Below are 26,895 nucleotides of genomic sequence, written 5' to 3'. Positions count from 1 at the left end.
GCTGCTTGTCAGGAAAAGCAGGGGAAGATATGCTAATTAAACTTGCTTGCTTATTTGTATAATTTCCTCTTTTGTGGCGAGTCTAGAGGAAGGTAGGGTTGCCAACCTCCAGGTAGCTGGGGAGCAACTAGGATTACAACTGATCTACAGGTGACAGAGATGAGTTTATCAGGAGAAAGCAACTGGATTTGAAGGTGAATTCTGTCATTATAACCCATTGAGGTCCCTCTCCTCCCTCAACCCTGCTCTCCTCAGGCTTCAAACCCCACATCTAGAGGCATTTCCCAGCTTGGATCTGGCAACCCTAGAATGGCATAAAGTTGTTCAGAACATTAGAAGCTTAATCAAGCCTTACTTACCTGTTTTCATGTCCATCTTCACTTTCTTAAGAGTTAAGAATTTGCTTTTTGACTGAATGCTGACTTCCACAGGTTACTGAACTTTCTGCCCACTTTCTGCAGAACTGTGCTTTGAAGTCTTTTTGTTCTCTGAGAAGGCACTTTCACTGAAGTCTTTAGGGGAGGTAGGGGTGGTGATTTGATGAATTTTCTCTGCATATCTGAACCTCATAGGACATTTGACCAGATAAGCCTGTGCTGGTCAGTCACCTGCTTTCCTGCAAGGCAGAAGGGTTCCCTAAGGGTTCCATACCCAGCGCTAGGGAAGCACGCTTGGCCTTAACCAGGGCCAGGGCCTTTTCGGATCTGACCCCTACCTGGTGGAATGAATTCCCGGAAGAGCTACGGGCCCTGCGGGAGCTTCTGCCATTTCACAGGGCCTGTAAAACAGAGCTCTTCTGCCAGGTCTATGGTTGAGGCTGGCGCACTAAGGTAGATCTGCCCCCCCCCCCCTTTGGACTATTCTGTTGGTGGCTTACAATTGTTGCCCCATGTTCTCCCCCTAGAAGTGGGATAATAGGGATTTTTATGATTTTCTCATCGCAATATGTCTTGAATTTTGGCTAATGGGGTTTTAGTTCTTAGTTTTAAGGGTGATTTTATTGGGGGATTTAATGTATTGTACTGTGCATTGTACATTGTATTTGTGACTGCCACGAGCCTCTGGGGAGTAGCAGGATAAGAAAGAAAGAAAGAAAGAAAGAAAGAAAGAAAGAAAGAAAGAAAGAAAGAAAGAAAGAAAGAAAGAAAGAAAGAAAGAAAGAAAGAAAGAAAGAAAGAAAGAAAGAAAGAAGGCACCTTTAAATGCTGTGTGCCTGCACAGTCCAAGATAACATGTTCATGTACAGTTCTGTTGTACAATATGTTCCTCCTTTTCCTGACATAGAGCCAGTTTGGTGTAGTGGTTAGGAGTGTGGACTTCTAATCTGGCCTGCCAGGTTCGATTCTGCGCTCCCCCACATGCAGCCAGCTGGGTGACCTTGGGCTCGCTACAGCACTGATAAAACTGTTCTGACTGAGCAGTAATATCAGGGCTCTCTCAGCCTCACCCACCCCACAGGGTGTCTGTTGTGGGGAGAGGAATGGGAAGGCGACTGTAAGCTGCTTTGAGCCTCCTTCGGGTAGGGAAAAGCGGCATATAAGAACCAACTCTTCTTCTTCTTCTTCAAAAATGTCTCCTATTAATCAGGTGAAGCATCAAAGGTTGACATCACATTGATCCTGAGAATTATGTCCTTAGGGATGCCAGTCCCCTGGTGGGGTATGGAGATCCCCTGGAATTATAGCTCATTTCCTGACTAAAATGAAAGATAATAACTGCTTTGGAGGATGGACTCCGTAACATTATACTCCACTGAGGTCTCTGCTGCCACAAATCCTGCCCGCTCCCAACTCCACCTAGAGCTGGAAACCCTCTTTGCCCCTGGAACCCTCTATGGCCCAGTCTTTGGTGTTTTAACAACAAAAACATCCATTATGAGCACCAACATTTTGGTTGCAGTTGTTGATAACCAGTGTGGGCATGTAAAGGCAATAGCTGCAATGGGAAAGACTGAGCGTGCTCTATTCTTCCTTGTAGCGTGGCACACTTTTCGTAATACAATCGCACTTGTCCCTAACTATACTTTTTTGGCATCCTTTTGGGATAAAATGAACTCTCCATTTATTTTCCCTAATTTAGCCTGACTACATCTTCTTATGGGGTGGTTAAATGGGATACTGGTTGTGGGCCAAGGGGTGGTCAGATGTCTTCCGTTTCTGCTACTAAGTGTGCTTTGTTATAGAGTGAGCATGTCAGGAGCATTTAGCTGCAAAATCTGATAAGCTTGAGCCTAGACCTTTGGGTGTTCCATTTCTTCCTGCAGTTGATGATATTGTTTTCTTCATTGGCAGAAGCATTCAGGCCAAGTACAAGCTGACAGTGCCTCCTGCCTCTCACGTGAGTAATGATGGTTGAATGCCCCTTCCTTTACCCAGGTCAAAGCTTTCGCACACTGAAACCTTGTTCTCTCTGGGGAAAGTAACAGCCCTGTAGATTATGCAGATCAGAATGCTGGGATGCTCAAGATCCGTAGCATGCATGACTCAAAAACATATGAAGAACATCCAGCAGAGGAGATGTATATTGAGCATAGTTTGATTAGGACCTTCCTAATATATTTTTTTCAAATAATCTCCTCCATGCTGATTGGCTCTTTGGAGACTTCCTTCTTCTTTGAGCAGATTCTTCCCTGCTTGCCTCCATAGCGGACTGAGTGACTGAACAGAACAGTTAGACTGTTAAGACTAATTTTCTCTCTCCTATTTCTGTACTACGTTGTTTCTCTTCATAACAAAATTATTTTATTCTTTTAAGCCAGTGGTTCCTAATGCCATGACCCTTCAATACAGTTCCTCACGTTGTGGTGACCACCAACCAGAAAATTCTGCAAGTGTTCTTTCACAGAAATTAAACCGAAACTGGCCAATGGCGTGAAGATCCATTGTTCATGATTGTTTTTTGCGGGGTTTTCTCAGTTCAGTTCTGCCTCTTGTCCTGCTGAGCTGTGCCGCCATCTGGAGCGCTTGGCGGGAGACTGTGCTGCGCTGGAGGCGTTGCAGGAGTGGCTGGCGGATGAGGTCAGGCACCTGCAGGAGGAGCGGCAACAGTAGCGCCCCCCCCCGGCCAAGCTTCTCACCCCCAGGTTGAGAACCAATGTTTAAAAAGTTTGGTGCTGGACTCCTCTTTGCCAACACAGAAAACAGAGCATTGGGGACTAATCTTTTCCTCCTGCTATTTTTGTCCCTGCTGGATTCATCATAGGCAGAATCAAAGGCTGGGTTGCTTCTGGCATCACAGCAATCAATGGGTTCTCCCACTGCCTCATTCTGACTTTCCCCAAGCTTCTAATGATTCTGCCTACCTTGCGACTGAAGTTTTGATCCCAAAATAGCCCATATTATCGCTAGGGAAATATTTGCAATACAGAATTCTGGGATTGGGGTGCTAAAAGCATTCAATTGTTCAAGATTTGCAATAGAATCTACAATATATAAGGTGAAGAAAAAAAAACACCTGCCTTTTTTGTTTTGAGATGTAATTTAGGGGGATGTAATTTAGGACTGGGCTTGTTTAAAAAGCTAGGATCAGGAAGAGACCATGGAAAATTGATTTTACTATTTTTGAGTCCTCACTGTCAAATAACAGCTGAAATAAATATTGATTTTCTACCAATTTTGTCTTGATGGCCTCAAGCAGGGGTGCCACAGGGGGCCATACTCCCTCTCACGCTTCTCAACATCTACATGCACCCTCTGGCACAGCTGATCTGGGGTTATGGACTGGGTTGTCATCAGTACACTGATGACACCCAGCTCTATCTCTTGAGGGGCAGCCAGCCAGACTCTCCCCTGAAAATCTTTGCCAGATGTTTGGAAGCCATGTGTGGGTGGCTCAGGAAGTCACCTGAAACTCAACCTCTCCAAGACGGAGGTCCTGTGGCTGGGTGGAAGGGGACAGGATCAGGAAGTGTGCTTCCCTTGCCTGGATGGGCTGCAGCTTATGGCTGTGCCTGCAGCCAGGAATATGGGGGTGATCTTTGATGCCTCCTTATCTAGGGAGGCTCAGGTCATGAAAGCAGCCCAAGCAGCATTTTTCCATCTGTGCCAGGCTAGGCTACTAGCACCCTATCTGTCCTCGTACCACCCGATCATGGTGATCCATGCAATGGTTACTTTCAGATTAGACTTCTGTAACTCGCTCTACATGAGCCTTCCCTTGTCTCTGACCCAGAAATTACAGCTAGTGCAAAATGCAGCTGCTAGGGTCCTCATGGGGTTATCTTGGAAGTCCCATGTCCAGCCTATGCTGAGGGAGCTGTATTGGCTGCCAATCAGCTTCTGGATCAGGTTCAAGGTCTTGGTTAAGGCCATTCGTGGCTGGGGCCCCACTTATCTGATGGACCACTTATCTCTTTATGCCCCTCGCAGGGCTCTTGGCTCTGCGATAGGAATTTGCTTGTTGTCCCCGCTCCCCTGGGAAGTATGCCTGGCCTTGACCATGGCCTTTTTGGTCCTGGCCCCAACCTGGTGGAATGAGCCCCCAGAAGAGCTGACGGCTCTGTCGTAGCTGTCAATGGGGCGATCAACAAGTATAAATATAAATAAACAAATAAGAATCTCAGTTCACACTTAAATGTGCTTTTCTATTTGGAGGCGACATAGTCCTATCAGTTCCGACAAAGTAGCTCTGTAGATTGAAAATGTTTTCAGATCTGAGACTCTTAAAGCAGGGGTAGTCAACCTGTGGTCCTCCAGATGTTCATGGACTACAATTCCCATGAGAACATGCCAGCAAATGCTGGCAGGGGCTCATGGGAATTGTAGTCCATGAACATCTGGAGGATCACCCAAGGCTGCTGCTTCAATCAAACTTGTAATGTGAATATAAAAGCCACACTGGCAAGAGCATTCCCTTCTAATTGCAAGGGCTTTCAGTCTCACTTAGAGGTGTAAATGTTCTGAGGCTCTAGTTATATGTATCCCCCTCAAAGGCATGACTACTTCTGCTTTCTTCCTGAAGGCTTTCAGCTGCCTGGTTCCTCTGTATTCAGCAGGCCCATGAGCAAGACTGAGCATGATCAGCTGCAGGGTTATGCTCTGTGCTGAACATCCTGAAGAAGAACTGTCTTGGTGGAAGAAGAGGGGATGGCCACTGGTGTGTGTAAAGCTGATCAAAGGGTCTGTCTCTGGAATGTTACAGCCTTGCTGTCCCTCTGCTTGTAGGAGCCATTTGGAGAAGCTGCAGGCATCCAGGAGACAGCTTTTGCTGCCATGAGCAGGAAACAGTATGCTGCTTTGAGACGCCTGCGCTCCTACTGGGTCCCTCGGTTTCTCATCCATCATCAGAGGACAAGGCAGTTCAGGTGTGTGCCCTGAGGGAGGCCAAACATACCACAAGGGGGTTCTCCTTTCTCTAAGATTATCTTCCAGCCATTGGAGGGGCCTTTAAGCAGAGGACAGGTGGAGCTCTAGCACTTTGAGTGGATAATCAGGAGCTGGGATTATGATCTGCATTCTCTGCTTCTGGCAGAGGGGAATTGTGCAGCAGGGCCACTAAAAAGAACAAAGGTAGGGCCAGGTCACGGCAGAGGGATAGCCAATGTTAGTCTGTTTTTGCAGAATAACCTACTGACATGTAGTGGTTTACTCTGAACACTGGAGCATTTCCAGCATACTGCTGTGAACTTTTGCAGCCATGGGAAAATTGCCCTATGTGGTGACCGCCCTGCACATAGACAGATCGCTCCCTTGTGATCCTCTCATAGGGATCATTTGAAATTCATGTCTATAATTTGCAAACTAGCCCTTCAGATGCCTGTGCAGGTTGTCAAGTGCAAACTGAATAGGAGCTTGGGGAAGGCTTGCCTTTTCTCTCCGTCTCAGTTTTCTTCGGTTCCAATGGGAAGGCTAAAATGCAAAATGATGCTCTCTGTTTATTTTGACTCTGCTGTAGGATGGGAGAAGATTCAGGTTCCCACATTGAGGAGGAGCCTAGCCCAAGTCCTAGCTTCCTGTCCTCTCCTAACATAGCAGCACCGTTTTCTGTTGTGGGTAGCCAAAAGGGCATGTTGAATTATATTAAAAGAAGCAAAGACTGGAGATGTGATCAGGTGAGTCCTAATTCTTAAGAGCACTGAGAATTCCATTGCTTTGTCTTAATGTCTGTGTCTGCTTCAAGGATTTCAGAGGCTAATATTATTTTATTCAACATAGATTTGAATTTTATGGTCACTTTGGACTTTGTGATGAGTTTGCATACTCACCTGATGTTCACGATGATGGAAGTAGCTTCATAACTACGTTTCAAGGTGTGTGCATCTAGTGCATACATGACAGGTGATCCCACCAGTCTCATCTCCTAGTTGTGCATGCAGTGGCACAGTTATCTGAAGAGCAGCCTTTTTCAACCTTTTGACCATGCAGGTTCCGCTGAAATATTTTTCAGACCTTGAGGTACCAGGAAGTGATGTCTGCTGGCCACACCTCCCTGCTATACCTCCCTGAGGTAAGAGGTGCCTTGAGCTGCAAAGGTTTAAATGACCGGGGCTCCTCCCTTTCCCACTCCCTCCAGGCCCATCATGGGCCACTTTGGGAAGAAGCAGGCTGACCTACACATATAAGGGTAGATTTTTAAAAAAAATTAAAATCCTTGTTCATTCACAGGGTGGAAGGATTCTCTCCAGCCACATTTTTAAAAACCCTTATGCCACGGAACCATATGGGACCTCAGTACTGTGGTTGGGAAAACTTACTCTAGAGAAGTGGTTCTCAACCACCACAGCCCCACAACCCCTACAGCAGGGGCGGGGCAGTGGCAGTGTGTCCATGCGCGTGTGCGCTCATGCGGTGGCACACATGTGCACACATGGCAGCACACATGCACAGACGCCGATGTTGCTCTCGCTGCAGGGGGCGTAGACTGGCAGTGGAGGCGGACAGAGTGGTGGCAGAATGGCGTTGGCCTCCTCCGTGCTGCCTTGGAGCTTGCCGAGGCGGCGCTGAGGAGGCCATCGTCACAGGAGAGGTGGCAGCACGGTGCAGAGGAGGTCAGCACCATGCTGCCACTGCCGTGACCCCCCCTGGAAAGGCCAAATGACCCCTTGGGCGGTCGCGACCCTTGGGTTGAGAACTGCTGCTCTAGAGGCTTCAAATAGGACAATATGCAGTTTTCATCCCCAGCATGTAAAATGATCTTTCAACCTGTTGACAGAATTTGAAACAATTTCTTTTAAAAATGACTATGAGCAATTACTGAACGAGCGAGCAATTACTCCTTTATGCTTTAGTCAGATCAAAGCATCTGTAATTTTGGGATGAGGGGACTAAATATTTTTTCAAGGTTGAGGATGCCCATGTGAATTAGTTAAACCATTAGAAAAGATCTGCAGAAGAAAAACTGGTCCTGTCTGCTGATCAGAGATTTGTCAGCTGTATTGTATTCCCAGTGGAATGGATGCTTCATCCGCTCAGTGAATCAGTATAAAATCGAAAAATATGTTTTCAGTTACTGATCATGTTACATAGTGTCAAAATGCTAGGCCTTGTGTTGATGAGCAACAGTAAAAATATATTTTGCCATCTTAGCAGGAAGAAGGAGGGAAAACCCATTCTGATTGAACATGGATTCCTATTAACTTGTTGGACTCCATCAGCCAGGGTTAAAATCACATTTATACTAGCAGTGATTCATCAGTTTTATGGGCTGCCTAAAAAAATTACAGAACGATGGCTCAGTTAGCCTGTTAATTGACATAGGTGCCCTAAGCTCTTGGAGGAAGGAGGGATAAAGAATATGAATCATCTTTGTATGTGTGTGTGTGTGTGTGTGTGTGTGAAGTGCCATCAAGTTACACAGGACTGATGGTGACTCCATAGGTTTTTCAAGACAAGAGATTAGTAGAGGTGGTTTGCCATTGCCTTTCTCTGCACTGTGATCCTGGAACTGCTTGGTGGTCTCCCATCCAGATACTAACCAGGGTCAATCCTGATTTGCTTCTGTGATCTGATGAGATTGGTCTATCCTGGAGCATCCAGGTCAGGGAATACCTTTCTTACAACTCTGAAAATATTTGCCCCTGGAGTAAATGATTTTCTAATTGTTCTCTCCTCCCGAGTGAGATGATAGTTGTAAAGGAGGATGAAAATGACAGTCCTGCCTGCCTGTCCTCCCTTTTTTGAAGGGTGGTAGAATGCTTTTGATGCACGTCAGGAAAGACAGAATGACAAGACCAGAATGAGGGTTCAAAGAAGGAAATGGATAGGTACCATTATCTATGAATCTTTACGGCTGCGGATGGGGTGTCATTCTATCCATGCATCTCTGGGGTGAATGAAAGTTCTAATAATCCTTCTATAACCCCAATACACACAAACACACACACACACAGTGAGAGAGTGCGCACCATATTCCCTTTAGCTGCCATTTTGCAAGATTTTTCACATTCTTGTAGGATGAACAAGTATAAAACCAAATATACTATTCTTTTTTCTGTAAAAAAGTCTGTAAAGTCTGTAATATTTGGGGGAAAGGTAAATCAAAACAAGCTGGGTTTTTTTTAAGTTTGTAATACTGGGACAAATTGTAGCAGGAGAATTGTTAAGGTGACATTTCCCAAAAATGCAGAAAATTATTTATTCTGCTGCATTAAATAACAGGAAACAAAATATTAGAGTACTTGTTCAATATGCTTAGTGTATCTGGCTTTATCGACCTCAGAAACATATACTTTGACACCAAGACAAACATCTTACATGAATTTTAAATATTTCAATAAGCATATCCAGTATCTTGGAAAATGGGGACAGAAAAACTGTCCCCAAATTGGAATGCCTGCCCAAGAAAATATTAAAGCATCAGTTCCCTAAAACACAGATAAGCAATAAGAATTCTCTGTACACCCTTTGGGTAGGGACATATGGTGGATCAAGGGTGTAAGGTAGATCAATACCAGAGACCAATATGGAATGGTTGGAGAGTACCTGTTAAGAGAGGCTACCAGTTTAAAGTAGTCTCTTCCCTTCCTCAGTCTATCTGTTCTCTCTCTGATGCCAGCATGTTATGTTTTATTAAATGGAGTGTGTCAGGGAGCAATACTCTCCCCTGCGCTTTTCAACATCTATATGTGACCTCTACTCCAGCTGGTTTGGGGCTTTGGGCTGGGTTGCCACCAATATGCGGATGACACCCAGCTCTACCTCCTGATGGACAGCTGGCTGGACTCCCCCCCCCCTCCAGATACATTTGCCAGTTGTTTGGAAGCAGTGGCTGGATGGCTCAGGCAGAGTCACCTGAAACTCAGCCCCTCCAAAATGGAGGTCCTGTGGCTGGGTAGAAGGGGGCAGGATCAGGAAGCGTGCTTCCCCTGACTGGATGGGGTGCAATTAACAGCTGCACTGGCTGCCAGGAATTTTGGGGTGATCTTAGATGCCTCCCTTCCAATGGGGGCTCAGATCACTAAAGTAATCCAAACGGCATTTTTCCATCTTCGCCAAGCATAGCTACTAGCGCCCTACCTACTTTTGTAACATTTGGCCACAATGATCCATGCAATGGTCACTTCCATACTAGACTTCTGTAACTTGCTCTACACGGGCCTACCCTTGTCTTTGCCCCAGAAATTGCAGCTGGTACAAAATGCAGCTGTGAGGATCCTTACTAAAACATCTTGGAGGGCCCTCATCCAGCTGGTGCTGTGGCAGCTGCACTAGTTACTAGTTTGTTTCTGGACCAAGTTCAAGGTTTTGGTTTTAACCTTGAATATGGGTATATGCGGCCTGGGTCCCACCTACCTGAGGGACTGCTTACCTGCTTAAGCTCCACTGTGGAGCTCTCTGCTCTGTGGGTTTGAATCTGCTGGCTGACCCAGGCCCCCAGGACATTCGCCTGACCTCAACCTGGTGTAATGAGCTTCCAGAATAACTAAGGGCCCTGAGACAGCTCACTGGGATCCGCAGGGCCTGTAAGACGGAGCTCTTCCACCAGGCATTTGGTTGAGGCCAGGGCGGTGACTGGAATTGTCAGTTTGTGGATCCCACCCTATTTTTATTTTGTAACGATCCAGCCCCCTGGATTAATAGGGTCATCTACTCAGGCCCTAGGCTGGAAACGTTATTGGCTCCTAAGAGGTTTAAGGAATTATGATGCCACTATGTATTTATATTTGTATTGTTTAAGGGGGTTTTATGGCCTTTTATATTGTAATTTTTATTGGGTTTATATTGTAAACCACCAGGAGACAGTATGTTGTGAGTGGCAGTATAAGAGTCTAAATACAAATAAAATAAATAAGGCTTGAAATAGGCCAAATTATTTTTCACACTAATGAGGTGAACCTTAGAACGGCCTTAGAGAATTTGCACCCAGAGCTGATCCCAGAGCTCTACTATATTTAGCCAACAAAGTGGAATACATGGTAAATCACAACAGAAATCGAGTCCAATGGCACCTTTAAGATCAACAAAGATTTATTCGAGGTGTGAGCTTTTGAGTACATGCACACTTCCTCATGCCTTGAATAAATCTTTGTTGGTCTTAAAGGTGCTTTTGGACTCGAATTTTGTTGTGCTACTTCAGTCCAACATGGCTACCCACTTGAATCCATGGTAAATCACAGTCAAATTTAGGTGAAGTCTCAACGAGCTCGTGTAGGCAGCCAGAAACATAAATTTTTTAAACAGATGAGTGAACATGAAGTAGCTTTAATTGCCAGAACTTGCACCGGTTACTGGCTAAGTTTTATAAATCCCTCCTCAGTGACAATTAACTACAGTAAAACAAAACAAAGAAAACAATCCATAATGTGTCTGTTTTTTAAAACAATGATACAGTCATCATACACAGAGGTTATAACTCACCAGCCAGGCTTGCAAGAGTTCAAACAGCCTAACAAATGGTCCCAACACTCTGAGCCTTTAATTGATGTTTTCAAAGCTCATTCTTATAATACCACGGATGTTGAAAGAATAATTTCTGCAAAAGGAAACCTTCTTTATTCATAAATTGGAAACCCTCTTTCCGGGGGGGGGGGGGGGGGCTTGATTCTACATAGGATCTGGTTAGTTATTTATAAGTTCGTTTGAACTGAAATCCCTGCATAATACATCTATGACTATGTCCCTTTATGTGACTCTTTTGACTCTTTCAGTGTTTTAGTTCTGTACTATGCAATTTCTCTTTGTCAGAGTGTTTCAGCAGTATAATTAAAGGATACAGCTCTAGGTTTCTGAACATCAAGTGGGTTTCCCTAAGTACATTCCTGAAAAGCTCAGAGTGTTAGGACCCTTTGGCTGTTTGAACTGCCTGACCGGTGACCTCTGTATAGATGATTGTTGCCTCATTACTTTGGAAAAACAGACACATTATGGCTTGTTTACTTTGTTTTGTTTTATTGTTGTTAATTGTCATTGAGGAAGGATTTACGAAACTTTAGCCTATAAACTGGTATAAGTTCTGACTGCTAAAGCTATTTCATGTCCATACATCTGTTTTAAAGATTTATGCTCCTGGCTGCCTACATGGGTTCCTTATAACTGTGACTAAAATTTGCCTGTACTATATATAGCAGCAAGACCCAGAATGATTACGTAGCTATTGACCACCTGTGATATCTGTCTACCATGGGTCTAGGTATCTAAGAAGAAAGGAAAAAGCAAATCTAGATCTACGAAACAGCATGACCTCCCACAGGATCCCTATGAAATGCTGACAATCAACCGGTTTCTCCAGGTATTGATGTGTGATCTGGGGGATGGCGACTGCTTTCTTCATTACTTGACTCGGTGAGTTGTGTGCTCTTTAGTGTTCTTTGTCATGCTGGGGATGGTTGAGCTTTGCTTCTATCTATGAGAGAGAGAGAGAGAGAGAGAGAGAGATTAGCCTGTGAAACTATTGCAGCCCTGTTCTGATCAGATGGCCACCCACATTCTTGATTTTATTGGCTAAATTTTTCCAACTCACCATTTAATTTCATCTTCCTCCAAGATGACTTAGGCTCTTTTCCTTTTTTCCTGTCAGATTTGAAGATCCTGATAAGGTCCATAATCTGTTGTTGTGGAGGAACTTGAAGTTATATGAGGCTGCATGTGAGCAACAGGCAAGCCAGTCTGAACTCCACCATATCGCCTGGCAGATATTTCATATCTTCCTGGCACCTCATGCTGGATGCAGTACAGGTGAGTGCTGTCAGAATGCTGCGCATGGGGAACTGGAATCTGTCTTCCACCTTACAGTGAGAGAAATCAGAACACTTCCTGTACAATGAGTACAAAGGGAATCTGTAGGGTTTGGGGTAATTTTGGAAGCATCGATTCCAAAGAAAATATCTTGTTTTTGCTTTCATTGTTGTACAGACAGTTCTGAATCTCTGCTACTAAATCCTCAATATAGTTTCCAATGACTTTAGGTGTATGATTTTGGTATTTTGTACAACAACCCATCTTCCTTCACTTGCACATCTGGTGTACATTGTGCTCCCCCCCCCCAGTTATATCCCCATTCCTCACATTATATCAATCTGTGTCAAGTAAGTAAATGTTTCACAAAAACCATTGCAACACCATTACCACTCCGTTTTAATACATGATGTGCACATTTTGTCTCCTTTTATTATTTGAATCACTTTGGTGCAGAATTTGAGATTCAGCACTCTTGTGGATTGTTGACTCCAGATCTAGCCTCACAGAGATGCTGAAATAAAACACTGCAGTAAGGGGAAAAGAGCACAAAAATCCCTGGTACCTCAAGAATGGGAGCAAGGTGGGTGGACAGTGCTGAACTGAGCCTGCAATTTCTTGGGTGAATATTAATTGAGAAACATTAAGCATCCCATTGCCAACCTCGTGAAGTTGCAAGAGAAGGAACCCATCTTCTAGAAGGGGGACCTTTTCCATTGTTCTCACAGTGGTTCTAGAGACAGATAATAGTTTTTAGGAGAGTAGAAACAAGATATGACCAAGCCATCATTATTCAAAATATGTATATTTGTCACATATTCATGACTTTAATCATATATATGCATGTTAATCCATGTATTTTTGTGTAGCTTCATAATATTTGTAAGGTTCCACCGCTGATCAGGAAAAATACAATATCACCTCTCAGCCTGACAGTTCATAAGTGTAACTGAAGATATAACAGTTTTATTACATTCTTTATAATTGCAAACAAGTGCTAATTTTAGCCTTATAACCTTGCTTTGAGAATTTTTAACAAGAATTAATAAAGATGTATTCCAGTCTACTTATCTTCCTTTTTAGGGACCAAATATTTTATTCAGAGGATGATTATACGCTAAAGTTAAAAATACGCATTTTGGTTCCTGTTGTGTTCTCCATAAAATGTGTAATGTAAGGGGCTAATCAGGCCATCTGCTGGTGGCTTCTAATCAGAGAAAATTTTATATTGGGTGAGCAGCTTGCATGTGCAGGGCTTCCAAATTTTACTTAGTGCTTTGTCAAGTACTTTAAAATCTTATTTGCTTTGATCGTACATATTTCTTTGGGTTTGAGATATCGTAGGAAATCTGATTTATTGCTTGTGGGTTTTTTTTCTTCTTCTGTATTTGTGGGATTAATTAGCACATGTTTATATTCTTGCCTGATAATTCTGTTTTAGTTTAAATACAATAATTAACTAAAAATAAGTTCTCTATTTGCTCTGCTGGCCAAAGACCTGATAGAACCATAATATTCATAAGTCTCTCTCAGAGAGTTTGCTTGATACAGACCTAAGAAGTGGTTTTGCAGTTGTGTTCAGCTAATGAGGCAAGCTTTCCTAGAGCTGAGTAAAGGAGTAGATTGGGTGTGAATTATATAATTTGTCACATACTCATCATGTCTGCCCTACATTGTCTCTGGTCAAACTGGTGTTGCTGGTTTGTGGAAATACTATAAAAGTCTGCAAAGCCTGCCTGATAAAACAGTGGAACAGGAATAATAGCTTAACCTATTGTTTTCAACTCTGCTCATGGCTTGGCTACCTTTGTTTTGGGGGCAAGGAGTGAGGAAAGCGTCACTTGCTGTCATTCTGAAATGGATTTACCAGTCCTTTCTCCAGCTCCTTATCTAAATGTTCCACTGGATAAATTTACCTAGGCACTTAGGCACATTTAGAGAGGTCAGTTGATCAGGTTGAGCATCAGGTGCTTCAATGAAGTTCTTTGGGAGAATTCCAGCAGCCTAGCAAACTTGCCTGGCCCATATTTTGCTTGTTTCTCTTTTCCCTTAAGGGCTTAACTCCTGTATGTCAGAATACATCCAGAATCTTGAGAGGCTGCTTTGCTTTGGCTGTGGAGACCTGACAGCTTCCACTTTTGAACTACTCTCTCACTATGCACTTGCTGTTTTGGGTGGAGTGTGGCTCCAGTACCTTCGTCACGAAGTAGCAACTTTCCTAGAGTAAGTGTTAAGTTGTCTTAGGGGTTCTGTTCTGAACAGTAAGCTAATTAAGTTCTACATGTTTTCTGCATAAAGGACCTTCTGGGGTCATACTGTCCAATACTCAGCACTAAAGCAAAACCCACCAGGAGCCTTAATGGTTAAGAGGGCAGCTTCTATTCTGGTAAGCTGGATTTGATTCCCCACTTCTTCCTCCACTGCAGCCAGCTGGGTGACCTTGGGCTTATCACAGTCCTTTCAGAATCTCTTGCAGCTTCACTTGCTGCACAGGGTGTCTATTGTGGGGAGAGGAAAGGAAAGGCTATTGTAAGCCACTTTGAGATTCCTTCGGGTAGTGAAAAGCAGAGTATAAACAACCAATTCTCTGTCTCATTCCCTAAACACCTATGATGTTGTCAGGCAATAGTATAAGGAAGTGAAATTTGAGAGGATGGATACAAACAGATTGTTATTTTTATATACCTGAGTCCTTAAGAGAATTTCAGATATTATCCTTTTCTGAAAGAGCAGAACATTCTGAAATTTTCCAAAAAATGTTTACATTCTCAACTTGTAAGAAAAATGTTTTTTCATTTGATTAATTCTCTTCCTTGCAGGGATTGTGTACCAGCATCTTACTTTGATACCCAAAATAGTGGGAGCAAAAATGGTAGAGTAAAACTGGAGACAAATGACAGGTACTGAAAAGGAAGGGCTTTGGAAATAAGGCACCAAATTGTATGATTGGAGATCTTGGTTCACACATGGTACTGTTCTAATGGACTCTGTGCTTGTTTCATAAACTGGTACAATTACCTGGCATGTGGCTCAGATGGCAGTGAGAGCCCATTTTTCTTAAGTAACAGCCCTGGCCCGGATAGCAAAGGCAAGCCTCATCCTGTCAGATCTTGGAAACAAAGCATTTGGGTGGTAGTTCTTCCAAGGAACACTAGGGGTCATGATGTGAAGGAAGGCAATGGCAAAACACTTTTGAACATCCCTTGCCTGGCTGCCAGACAGTCCTCAGATCTTCGGGCTGCATGCCACATGATAAATAAATAATCTTAAAGGTAAAGGTATCCCCTGTGCAAGCACTGGGTCATGTCTGACCCTTGGAGTGACGCCCTCCAGCATTTTCATGGCAGACTCAATACGGGGTGGTTTGCCAGTGCCTTCCCCAAATGATCTACATTACAACATTGATTTCAATGGCATGTGTCATGTTATAAAGAGGAAGCCAGGGCATATAAACCTGCAAGGAGGTAGATGTGGATTACTGCCAAGCACTCTTGATTGAATGGGGCTCCCAGGTACCTCTGATTCCTGCATCTACTTGATTCCTCCATTTCTACTAACATCTTGGTTGCATGCCCGGGATAAATGTTTTCCCTGATCAGGTTTAGAATCTTTCCAGCTGGTACTGGGGACAAGTTCACACGTGCCACAACTGCAAAGACTGTAAAACCGATGTTGCAGATTAGACACCCCAGATAAAATTTCATTTTGCCTAATATTACTTCCAGCATGGTACTACCATTAAATTTCCTGCTGTGAATGATGTGGTATTTTTTTTTTTACCTATATGCATGTGTAAATTAATCCAGAGGTAGATTGTTACTTGGTATGTATACTATTTAGATAAAGAATTGTATTAAAAGGAGTGGAAAATGAGGCTGCTGGGGAGGAGAGAGTAAAGCAGCTAGACAGGATGAAAGAGGTGAGGTTTTTACTCTTTGCCCTCTTCAAAAGAAAATATAAAATTTTGTCCATGGCACTGAAAGTATTACTGAAGTCATCACCAAGAAGAAATGGGTATTGGAGAATCCCCCCCCCCCGAAAGCTTCTAGGTATTTTGGCTGTGGAGGAAAAGATTTAAATATGTGGACAGAATCTGCTGAAGTATCTGCAGGCAAAGAGAGCCTGGGCAGGGCCCGAGGATGTGTGTGTGTGGGGGGGGTCAGGGTTTCTATTCCCTGCTCAAAGGGTTTTCATGTTTCTCCTCCTCTTCTTGTACCCTTTGTCATCATAGTCCTTGACAGAATATTCTGTGAATTTCAGAGTGTTATCCTCAGCAGAACTGCAACCTTCTAAGTCCTGTAAGTGCCATGGACTTAGAAATACATAACTGCACTTAGGATGGCCCGCCGGCACCTCTGACTTCCCGCCACCCACTGGGGGGTGCTGCCAGCAGCAGCTGCGCAGTGCCACGCCAAAGGGGAGCCCCAGCCATGGAGGCCGCTGGAGAGCACCAAAGGTTAGCCAGTGGCAGAGTGGCAGGGCAGCCCCCGAGACAGCAGCCGGAGAGGAGGACGCGGAGGAGCCATGGCCCGGTACCGAGTGATCCACGGACCAGTCCCGGTCCCCGGACTGGGGGTTGGGGATCACTGGTTTACATAACATAGAGATAAATATAGTATAATTCAGTAACTCAGATAAATACAAGCAACAGTGGTTTTCAATAACAATTCATTACCTTTTTCACATAACAATTCCAACCCTATAACAAAGCCAATGTGTTAACTAGGGTCCGTAGGTTGGTCAGTTCGGGTTCTGTTGATGGGGAGGGGCTTCTGAGGGCCCCAGTAGATGTTGTGAGTTCAGTCAACCTCAACCAAATGTCTGGCAGAAGAGCTCCGTTTATTAATTAAACCTAACTGAATCATGTGTGGCTATGACTCCCAGGCCAAATTTCAATGTAGCACTTACCACTTATGATTTCTTTGTGATTTCAGCACAAAGAAGAGGCCTAGTCGGGATGCTTGGGTTCATGATGTGGAAGGCAGAGGGATGCACAGGAAAAGGCACAGGAAGAAGGCAGCCCTCAAGCCTCAGCACACAGGTGGTACCGGCCAAGAGACCGAAGAAAAGTCCCCAACCCCCAGATCACAACAAGCAGGCAGTGCTGCTGACCATGAAACCAGAGAAAGGTCACCGACCCCTGAAAATGCACCAGATCTCCTTGGCAACATGGTTGTGTTAAAGGTTTATAAGAAGGCAGCTCAAAAAATGCAGGATTTGGAGCTGCAAAAGATCCTGAGGCTGTTGCAAGAAATAGAGGCTTGTTGGAGTGAACCACAGAGCAAGAAGGACCTGTCCTGTGTGCTGAAACTTCTAAATACTTGGGACCAGCTTGGGGGCACTGGATCAAGAGCTTGTTTCCCAGAAGACCTGAAGATGAGGCTCAAGGAAGAGCTGGCCCAGGGAGAAATAAGTGTCTGCAGCTGGAATGAAATCAGAAAGGCCATGCGTTCGTTTATTGCACCTGCTTTTGAGAAGTTTTGGGAAGAGGTGAGTGAGGGGCTGAAGAAGCATGGGGTACAACCCTGTCAACTTACAGAGGAACGCTGGTGTAAGCTGGAGCCATTTCTAAACATGATCGCTGCCAAAGTAGCTCTTAGGAGTTTAAAGAAGCAGAAAGCTAAGGATGGATCAGCAGCCACTGCTAAGCCTACTAAGGAAGACAAAGCCTCTTTTTGGCAGGCCCTGAGGTGCGCTGCAGAAGGTTGGCCCACCCTGGAGGTGCTCCACTTCCTCAAACATCTCCAGGTACATGGTCCTCCCGTGCTGGAGAATGGCCTGCATTTTCTTTTGGAGGTGGAGAAATTCAAGAACGCCCATCACGCCTGGCCTGACTTGGATCTACTGAAAAAAAAGGTCATGGTGATTCATGACTGCTTCCTTGCTTCTCAGATTGAACCCCGGCTGCAGGTATGGTTCATGTTCCTTGCCTGGTGAGTAAAGCATTGCGGCAAAGATGAGCCAGCATGGCATAGTGGTTAAGAGCAGTTGCTTCTAATCTTGAGAACTGGGCTTGATTTTCCAATCCTCCTCCACATGTAGACAGTTTTATATATACATTCATTGGAGTAAATTGGAGGGTTTATAATTCTGCCTAACTCTCAGAAATAAGGTTCTCCATGATCTAGTTATGGATTTACTAGTGGCATTTAATCCATTTTGTAAACAGGATGCCAAACTCTGTAGACCTTTGGCCTGACCTGGAAGAACTGCTCTTATACTCATCTGGTTATTTGTCTAACACAGTATCATCGTGGTAAGGGAAGTTATATAATAGTGGACACATTTCTTGTTTTAAACATCTACGTTCTGTGCAAAGGAACTCCAATTCTGACTTGACTAAAATAACACACAGTTGCTTGCACAGATTTTCCCATCCTGCTACCTAGGAGTTTCTCAGGCCTTGTCCACACGTTCAAGCTCATCTTTGGAGCTATGAAGACTGGCCCTCCTCTACCACATACCTTCTGTCACAACTGGATTGCACTGTGAGAATTCACCAACAAATCATGCATGCTTAGCCTTGTGCAAGAAGTCAGTGGCTGACTGCAATTATTGCTTGTCTGAAACCAGATGGGACAGAGAGGGAGGGAGGAGTGGAGGAGGGAGGTTCTGTACCAGCATTGTTTCAGGCCAAGCAGAACACAAATGTTGGTTGAAATAAAGTACAAAGTTATCTATACTCTCAGAATTATAGCATTTAGGGTTCCCCGTTTCCCCCCCGGCCACCGGCTGGGAATGGGTGAGAAGGATCCAGGTTGAGAAGCTCTTGGCGATTTGGTGAGGGAGCCTTGGGAGGACCTCAGTGGGGTTCGAAGCCACAGATCCTACCCTCCAAAACATCCATGTTCACCAGGAGAACTGAGCTCTGTTGTCTGGAGATAAAATGTGATCCCTGGGGATCCCACCTGGAGAATGGCATCCCTAAAAGCCATTCCAAACTAATGAAATGCAGTTATCCGTTCCCTCCTAGTAGAATTCATTTTGGCTCCTGCTTTGTTTCATCTGGTGAATGCCCTGCCTGAGCACAGCTGCTGTTTCTCAGCACTTGGGCTGGAAAACCAGATTACACCCAACTCGAGGCCAAAGGAGCATGAAAATACTGTGAGTCAGAGCACACGCTTGACCTCCAATTATTGCCTGCTTTATTATGCTGCCGGAGAGGAGGGGAAGAGAGCAGCGGTTCTTGTGGGTAGCCTGACACACTCTTGGAACCAGGATGCTGACTCCGTGTAGCTTGCCCTCTAGGTTGCATTAGATGCTCAGAGGCTGAGGAGAGCCATCCAGGCAGCTGAGAAGGCCCGCCAGAAGGAGATTCCAGTGGCCCCGCCAAGCTTGTTTGACGAGCTGAAGAGTTCAGTCTGCAACATCTTGTTGCCCTATTGGGCTGCCTTCCAAAAGAACTGGGTCCAGCGCTCCCCCGCAAGTGCACAGAAAGCACCAGGTGGGTTTATTGGCTCTCCCAAACTCAAGGAAGAAAACAGCAAAGGAATATGCAGAGGACATGTCTGGGCATATTATCATAATGGCATTCCTTGTAGTGAAGTAGCAATGCTTGCAGTTCTATTGTGGGCTAGCCCTCCCTGATGGCTGCTGTTTGCTCTCGTTTATATTTTGGAAACTCTGACCTTGGAGCAGGAGTTCATCAGTAAGACTAGTTCATCAGTGGAATAGGCTGTGTAAGGAGGGGGTGGGCTCCTCCTCACAGGTGGTCTTCAAGAAGCAGCTGGACAAACCCTTGTCAGGGATGCTTTAGGCTGATCCCGCATTGAGTGGGTGGCTGGACTAGATGACCTCTATGGCTGTTTCCAGCACTGTGATTCTACATGACATTGTGCAAGCTTGTGAATATATCAGACCTTTTCATCAGGCTAAATGCTACAAAAATTACAAATGGGAGAGGGAAAAGCAGTTTTCCCAGTGCCAAGGTTTTGTCTTGCCTACCTTTGGCATTACTTTGAGCCCGTTTTGTTTCCTGTCTTTTCAAGCTGCTTCTTGATGGAGGAAAGTGTAGTGGGGGCTCCGCTGTGCCTGTGCTCTGTAATGTTTTGGAGGCACACCATGCAGTCCTAGGGGCAGAGGAAGCGGCTGGCACTTTTTGTAAATGAGGCCCTTCCACACCACGCTCACGAATCCCAAGAGGTCAGAAGGAGCCTGGATCAGTCGATGCTTCTCTCTTGTCTCTGCAGTGCTGAGAAATCAGCTGCTCCTTCAAAAGAGACGGGCCAAGTTCAACACCCCATGGAGGCCACCACAGTCTCTCCTGCTACCCCCATGCCAGCCTCCGGCGGGTGTCCAGAGGGCTCAGGACGGTTTTACCTACAGCTTCTCCATTAGCAGAGGCCTCATGCTGAAGGTCTGTATGGAGCATATCACATCCTTCACAATCACTCAGAATCTACTCGTTCAGCCTGCCCTGAGGGGGACCAGTTGAGGCATAAACCCATCCTGTCCAGAGCCGTGCATTTCCCCCAGTAGGTGATGCTAGGCCAGAGTTCCTGGGGGCAGCTCCCTTACTGCTGCTTCTCTTGGGAAGGCATCTCCCTCAGCAAACACTTAATCATTACACGAGGAAACTGTCAAAGAATTGATATAGACAAGAATTAGGAGGGGAGTTCTTGAAGTGCAGACAGGCACTACGTGTCTAGCAGAACTTATGACATGATCTAGATTTTTCTTTAATATTTGAGTGATTCTGGAGACACAATGCAATTACACAGCCTCTGCTTTGTTTCGGTGCTCAAGGGGTAAATTAGGAAGTCACTATAATCAATCAATGTAATTTGCTGTCCTTCAAGATTAAAGAGGATTTACTGAATGAGTATGCATCATTCTTGGGAATAAGCCATTAATTGTAGATAAAGAGAAGCCTGGGAAGAATTTACAGGGCAAAATACAAAATTATGAATAGAACCAATAATGATTTTGTAGCTTCTTGAAAGATACATGTAGTAATAAAATGTGACACTGGCCACAAGAAAAATCCACCTGTGCTAGCAGTCCTTGTGGCCGTTGTCTTTTAAAACAGATTTTCTTAATGTGTGTGCTACCTGAACATGGCAGAGACCGGTGGCTTGAGTTGTCATTGTGCTGACTTGCAAAGTGCATTGGAGACAAGACGGTAGCCAAGCCAGACACCAAAATGGCATTTTGCTTATGGCCAGTATCATGTTTTAAGTCAAACACTAGATGCAGGTATCGTTGATAAACCAAAACCAATGCTGGCTTTCTACAGAGCAATTGAAGACTTGATGTGATTTTACTGCAATAGTTACTATTTTCTTATGGATTAAAGCCAGTAAAAAGTTATTGCAGGTTATATGTGGGTGGGCGGAAGGGATTGTGCCTGAGCTTGGCTGTTGTGGCCCTTTCTTGCATGCCCAGGGAAATGCCGATAGCCACTTTGGGGGCAGGAGACAAATTCCCTCCAGACCAGACAGGAATTCTTGGTATTTTTTTTTGGGGGGGGGGGGAGCATCATCTGGGAATAGAACTGGGGTCACTGTGGGTGGGCAGGTTGTTGTGAGTTCCTGCATTGTACAGGGGGTTGGACTAGATGATCCTGGAAATCCCTTCCAACTCAATGATTCTATAGAAAGAAGTAATCCTATCTGGTGGGTGTTTGTAGATCTTCAGATTACTCTGACCAAGATATGATCCAAGATACTCAGTAGGAAGGTGTAACAAATACTACAAGCTTCCTGGTAATGAAATAACAACTTCTTCAGATACATTTAGAACCCGGTGGCACAAGCAAAGTTTTATTCAAGGTATGAGTTTTCATGTGCACACACACATCCTCAGATACAATGTCATGGAATTACCTCCATTCCATGACATTGTATCTGCGGAAGTGTGCATGTACACAAAAGCCAACATGGCTTCTCGATTGAATGTACCTCTTGGGATAGTCACAGTTATCTTAGATCTGTTTTCACAGAGCCCTCTCAGCTCTGCCTATCTCACAGGGTGTCTGTGGTGGGGAAAGGTGCTTGTAAGCTGCTTTGGGACTACTCAAAGTAGTCAAAAGCAGGCTATAAAAAACAGCTCTTCTTCAGACTTAGAGGATTGTACACAAGATTGCCTGGAGCTCTTCCTGGAACCTTGTTACATCCAAGTATAAGCATACTGGCAGAAGAGATCATGCTAATACAGAAACCTTTCTTCTTTTTTAGGATATCAACAAAGAAGGCATGAGCCAGAGTAAAACTAGTTCTTTGTTTGGAAACAGGAAGAGATCAACTGAATATCCATTCCCATCGCTTTCCAGTGTGCCAGCACTGATCTGAGGCAGGAAGGAGGAAGAGATCATTGCGAAGGGCTGTGACACTGAAGAGCCTCCTATAGTACAATTTATATGCTCAGGGAATCACGAGGCATTTCTGAGACCCCAGAGACTGGAGCTGTCTTGTGGCCTCCAGAGCTACTAGTGTCACAGGGGTGGTTCTGGGAAGCAGGAAGCTGCAAATGAACAGCTTGCTCTCCCTTCAGCCAAGGGTCACCGGCCCCCTCCTGAGGGCTTCCTGCCCTAACGTATTAAAGTCACTTAACAGCTGCCAGCCCTTTTGCCCTGAGGAAAGTCATTTGTTGAACAGCTAGAAGCTGTCATCAGACCACAGCAGAAAAACCATGTGAGAGGTTAATGCCGCAGATGTGCTTTCTGAGTCAACGGGGTATTTCCAGCCTGAGCAGACAGGCAGCCACACATGTACTAATTACAGTCACCCGTCATCCCATAAAGTCCTCCGCCTGGTCGGTCCTGGGTGGTCTCTGCAGGTCAGGATGGGGCCGCCAGGCATTCAGCTGCTTTTCCTTGTGAGCCAGCAGAACCAGGCAGGCAGTTAATCAGGTAGCCCTTGCCTCAGAAGGTAGCCCTTGCCCCTGGCAACACATTTACTGGCTTGTGGTCAGGAACTGTCCGTGGGGCAAATGGACCTGAAGCAGTGAGGGGAATGCCGTCTGTTCATGCAGCCGGGCTACCAGCAGCTTGTCAGGTACTCATGAGCAGGTGCATAGCTAGTTCTTATTACCACATATATTCTTATCTCATTAAAAACATTCCCTCTTACTTTCTGAAAATCTTTGTTTTATCCACTTCGCGTTTCTCCCCTAAAGGGAAATGTATACACTCATTTGGGTCTTTGATTATATTTATGCTTGTAGTACTGAGCACAGTAAGCAAGCGTTTGTTTTTAAAGAGTACATTATAAGCTCTCTTGAAGTGCACTTATGCATCAAGAGCCATCGGTGTAGTGGTTAAGAGCAGCAGACTCTAATCTGGAGAACCGGGTTTGATTTCCCACTCCTCCTCCACATGGAGCCAGTGGAGGCTTGTCACGGTTCTCTTAGAGCTCTCTCAGCCCCACCTAGCTGTTGTGGGGAGAGGAAAGGGAAGGTGTTTGTAAGATGCTTTGGGGCTTTTTCAGATAGTGAAAAACTGGTATAAAAACAAGTTCTTATACTATGTGCAAATGAAAAGGTGAGCAACAGGCTTCATTTGAGCCATGCACAGGTGCGGCATTGCTCAGCACAGTCTGATGGTTGTGGGTACAAGAGCTGCAGGTCCATCGTGAGTCCAGAGGCACCAGATCCCTCTTTCTGTCACATAAAATAACGCACTCTGGTAGTGACAGGTGGCCGGTTTGTGAATGCAGCAGCCACGGACATTCAGAGGGAAAAACCTGATCACTGCAGAGCAAAGGATCACTCAAGATACTAGGGGAGTGTTGACAGAATTCAAGGTTCGGAAGCTACCCTGCACTAGCGAACAAGCACATCTGCATCCTGCGGAAAGAGTGTGTTGTGGGGACCGGCTGTTTAACTCCTATTCCCAAAAATGGAATGTTGTGAACTGCCCTGAGCAGGCCTGCCGGGAGGACAGTATAGAAATCAAATAAATGTGATCTGTCCTGTCACTGAGGGGATGAAGGACTGGTTAAAATATTTCACATGAAATACAGCATAAGTACAGAAACCCTACACAACCAACTCAGAGTAAAGTCCATAGGACTAATTAGGATTTCTTTCTCAATAAACAAACTGAGGCTCATGTTCCGGATTCCGGCCTACCACAAGGAGAACCTCTTTTGATGGTTCTTTATTTTCGGCATGGCAGCACTCCACAGTCCTTCATCTCTCTCCAGGGTGTTGTCAGCCATCCATATAGAGTGAGAAAGTCGGGTCAACATCCACAACCTGCCTTCATGTTTGTAGGACACTTTCTCTGCCCTCAACGTACTCTCCACATGTGCAAATCATCTGCAATCTCTGTGCAGACACATGGAGCACTCGTGTAGACCATGCTGACACCTACACATTCTCACAGAAAACCGCTGTCCAGAATAAATCAATGGTGCCAATCCCAACCAGCAACAGGAGCAGCTGAGCAATTGTGTGCTTCTCTCCAATGGCTTCAAGGACTGTCCTGTCTCAGTGTCCTTGGCATTCCTCTGGTCACCCAGGCAGGCTTCAGAGCTTGTTCTGTGCATACTCCAGAGCTGCATTTAGGACTAGCTGCAAGTTATGGGTGCTCCCAGAGCCCTTGGCTACAATTCCAGAACCACCCGCCTTGCCTCCCATGAGAGCACAGACAGCCAGGGCCCAGTCTGCAGCAGAGAGCACTGGCAATGAACTCTGGGGAGAGAGAGAGAGAGAGGGAAATATAGAAGTTAAGTGAACTTCAGGCTGCAAAGAGGAGTTCAGCAGAGCAATTGATGGCACCCTGGCCACCACAGATGAAAACACATGTTCTCAAATGGGCTGAATGCATTTTCCACTTGTGCTCCAGCTGCCTACATTCTGTCATTCACAGGAACAAAAGTGGTGGCTGTGTTTTTTTGGGGCTATGTGGTCATGGCCTGGTAGTTTTAGCCCCTGACATTTCGCCAGTAACTGTAGCTAAAACCACACAGCCTGGAAAACCCACAGCAATCAGGTGGCTCTGGCCATGAAAGCCATTGACAACTCATTGAGCTATGAAACCTTTGGAGATGAAGAGCAGGCAGAATTCACTTTACCTTGGGTACCTGGCAAGCACAGAAAACCTGGCCAGACGCTTGTGGGCTGAGCAACATGACGGAGGTGCCTGGTACTCTGTCACACAGTTGGTTGACCACTTTCATCAGGATCTAGGAAGAGTATGGAGAAGACAAAGCTAACCTTAAGTTCTTATGGTTACAGCACTCTCACAGTCCTCAACATCTTGCAAAACAATCTGGATTATGACAGTTAAGCATCTGGATAACTTGGCTGACCCTTTAAAATGCATCTTGGTGTTTCTGAGCCTTTTCTGAGGCTCTAAGGGGAGAATGAATACCAGTTACACTCAGAGGCAGGCAAAGAAAGGCACTGCTGAGTACCAGGATGCTGAGCACCAGGGCAAGCAGCTTGACTGGAAAGGGAAGCTCCCTTCTGCAGAGGGGTCGGAGCCATCCAGCCCACCTCTAGAGCATGCTCCTCTTGCTCAGATTTGTTTTTGCAGCTTCCAACATTCGCGAGAGAGCTCAGATGCACCCACTGTCTGCCCCCAAATGATGGTCAACCTTCTCATCACAGTCTACTAATCCAGTGTAGTTCTACTTAAACAGGGAAGTGCACCTTGCAAAACTTACCGAGGGCGACTCAACAGGGATGATATCAATTATGACTGGCTGGTTGGAATGCTTTGCCAGCAAATCAGGCACCTTCTCTGCAGCCTGCAGGATCAGAAGATGGTTTTAGTTATAGTCTTTATTACATTATATTACATATTTATAGTCCGCTCTTCCCTGGAGGCTCAGAGTGGATTGCATCATTAAAAAACACACAATATAAATTTACAAAATCAAAATTTAAAAACATCTTAAATTTTAAAAACAAAAGACTAGTTTGGCCAAAGCTGCATCCATTGTTGGGAAGAAAAAAAGAAACGAGAGAGAGGGAGAAGAAACATTATATAGATATAAACCCATATACAGAATTTGTGTAGGCGGATTTACACAAAGAGGCCAGCAGTTCCAGGGCTTCCACCATAGGCCTGGCGAAACAACTCTGTTTAACAAGTCCTGAGGAACTGTCCAAGGTCCTGCTGGGCCTTGATCTCACTGGGCAGAGCATTCCAGTGGGCTAGCTCTTGGGTGCCCTGAAAGCAGCACTTTGGCTCCTGGCTGTATAAAAAAGATTCCTGCAATAAGAAGTAAAAATAAATAACCAAAACAGAGTGGCTAGACCATTTGATCTAGCAGCAACTCAGCCCAACACAGAATAAAGAATAAAAGACAGCAGCAACAGGCTGGTTGGAGACCCAGACTTCCATTTCTGCTTCTCTCACTGATATTCCATGTAGCTTTGTGCTTTGTCTGCATAGTTATTTCATGAATGTGAGAGTTTTGCATAATATCACAGTAGACTATGGCTCAATTGTAGGGAAGTACATTAGAATCTCCTGATTGCCCATTTGGTGAAGATCTGACATTACTACCAAAATTAACATCTTTTTGACTAAGCTAGAGGATTTTTTAAGAGCCTCTTGTGGCGCAGAGTGGTAAGGCAGCCGTCTGAAAGCTTTGCCCATAAGGCTGGGAGTTCAATCCCAGCAGCCGGCTCAAGGTTGACTCAGCCTTCCATCCTTCCGAGGTCGGTAAAATGAGTACCCAGCTTGCTGGGGGGTAAACGGTCATGACTGGGGAAGGCACTGGCAAACCACCCCGTATTGAGTCTGCCATGAAAACGCTAGAGGGCGTCACCCCAAGGGTCAGACATGACTCGGTGCTTGCACAGGGGATACCTTTACCTTTACCTTTAGAGG

General features: G+C 45.1%; 2 protein-coding genes across 6 annotated transcripts in view; one reads left to right on the top strand and one right to left on the bottom strand.

The window, feature by feature from the left end:
- Positions 1-23,178, top strand: part of LOC143839761 (uncharacterized) — a 35,179-nt gene extending 12,001 nt beyond the window's left edge. The window contains exons 9-19 of one of the 3 annotated variants that reach the window (XM_077342225.1): positions 2,295-2,337; positions 5,163-5,302; positions 5,893-6,049; positions 11,566-11,717; positions 11,953-12,110; positions 14,165-14,333; positions 14,930-15,010; positions 17,045-18,020; positions 19,359-19,554; positions 20,300-20,466; positions 22,286-23,178. In XM_077342225.1, the coding sequence (XP_077198340.1) occupies positions 2,295-2,337; positions 5,163-5,302; positions 5,893-6,049; positions 11,566-11,717; positions 11,953-12,110; positions 14,165-14,333; positions 14,930-15,010; positions 17,045-18,020; positions 19,359-19,554; positions 20,300-20,466; positions 22,286-22,399 (2,353 nt within the window). In that variant the 3' untranslated portion in view covers positions 22,400-23,178. Of the gene's footprint in view, positions 1-2,291; positions 2,338-5,162; positions 5,303-5,892; positions 6,050-11,565; positions 11,718-11,952; positions 12,111-14,164; positions 14,334-14,929; positions 15,011-17,044; positions 18,021-19,358; positions 19,555-20,299; positions 20,467-22,285 lie in introns of all 3 variants that reach the window. The other 2 variants (XM_077342217.1, XM_077342234.1) reach the window with 2 other exon arrangements.
- The window catches only part of AARS2 (alanyl-tRNA synthetase 2, mitochondrial), a 33,178-nt gene continuing 29,444 nt past the window's right edge, over positions 23,162-26,895 (bottom strand). For all 3 annotated transcript variants that reach the window (XM_077342247.1, XM_077342256.1, XM_077342267.1), the window contains 3 exons: positions 25,721-25,804; positions 25,127-25,237; positions 23,162-24,743 (listed from right to left, as the gene is read on the bottom strand). In XM_077342247.1, the coding sequence (XP_077198362.1) occupies positions 24,579-24,743; positions 25,127-25,237; positions 25,721-25,804 (360 nt within the window). In that variant the 3' untranslated portion in view covers positions 23,162-24,578. The remainder of the gene's footprint in view (positions 24,744-25,126; positions 25,238-25,720; positions 25,805-26,895) is intronic.

The sequence above is a fragment of the Paroedura picta genome, chromosome 1 (genome assembly GCF_049243985.1).
Source record: "Paroedura picta isolate Pp20150507F chromosome 1, Ppicta_v3.0, whole genome shotgun sequence".
NCBI classification, from domain to species: domain Eukaryota; kingdom Metazoa; phylum Chordata; class Lepidosauria; order Squamata; family Gekkonidae; genus Paroedura; species Paroedura picta.
This window is presented reverse-complemented; position numbering and strand designations above follow the sequence as displayed.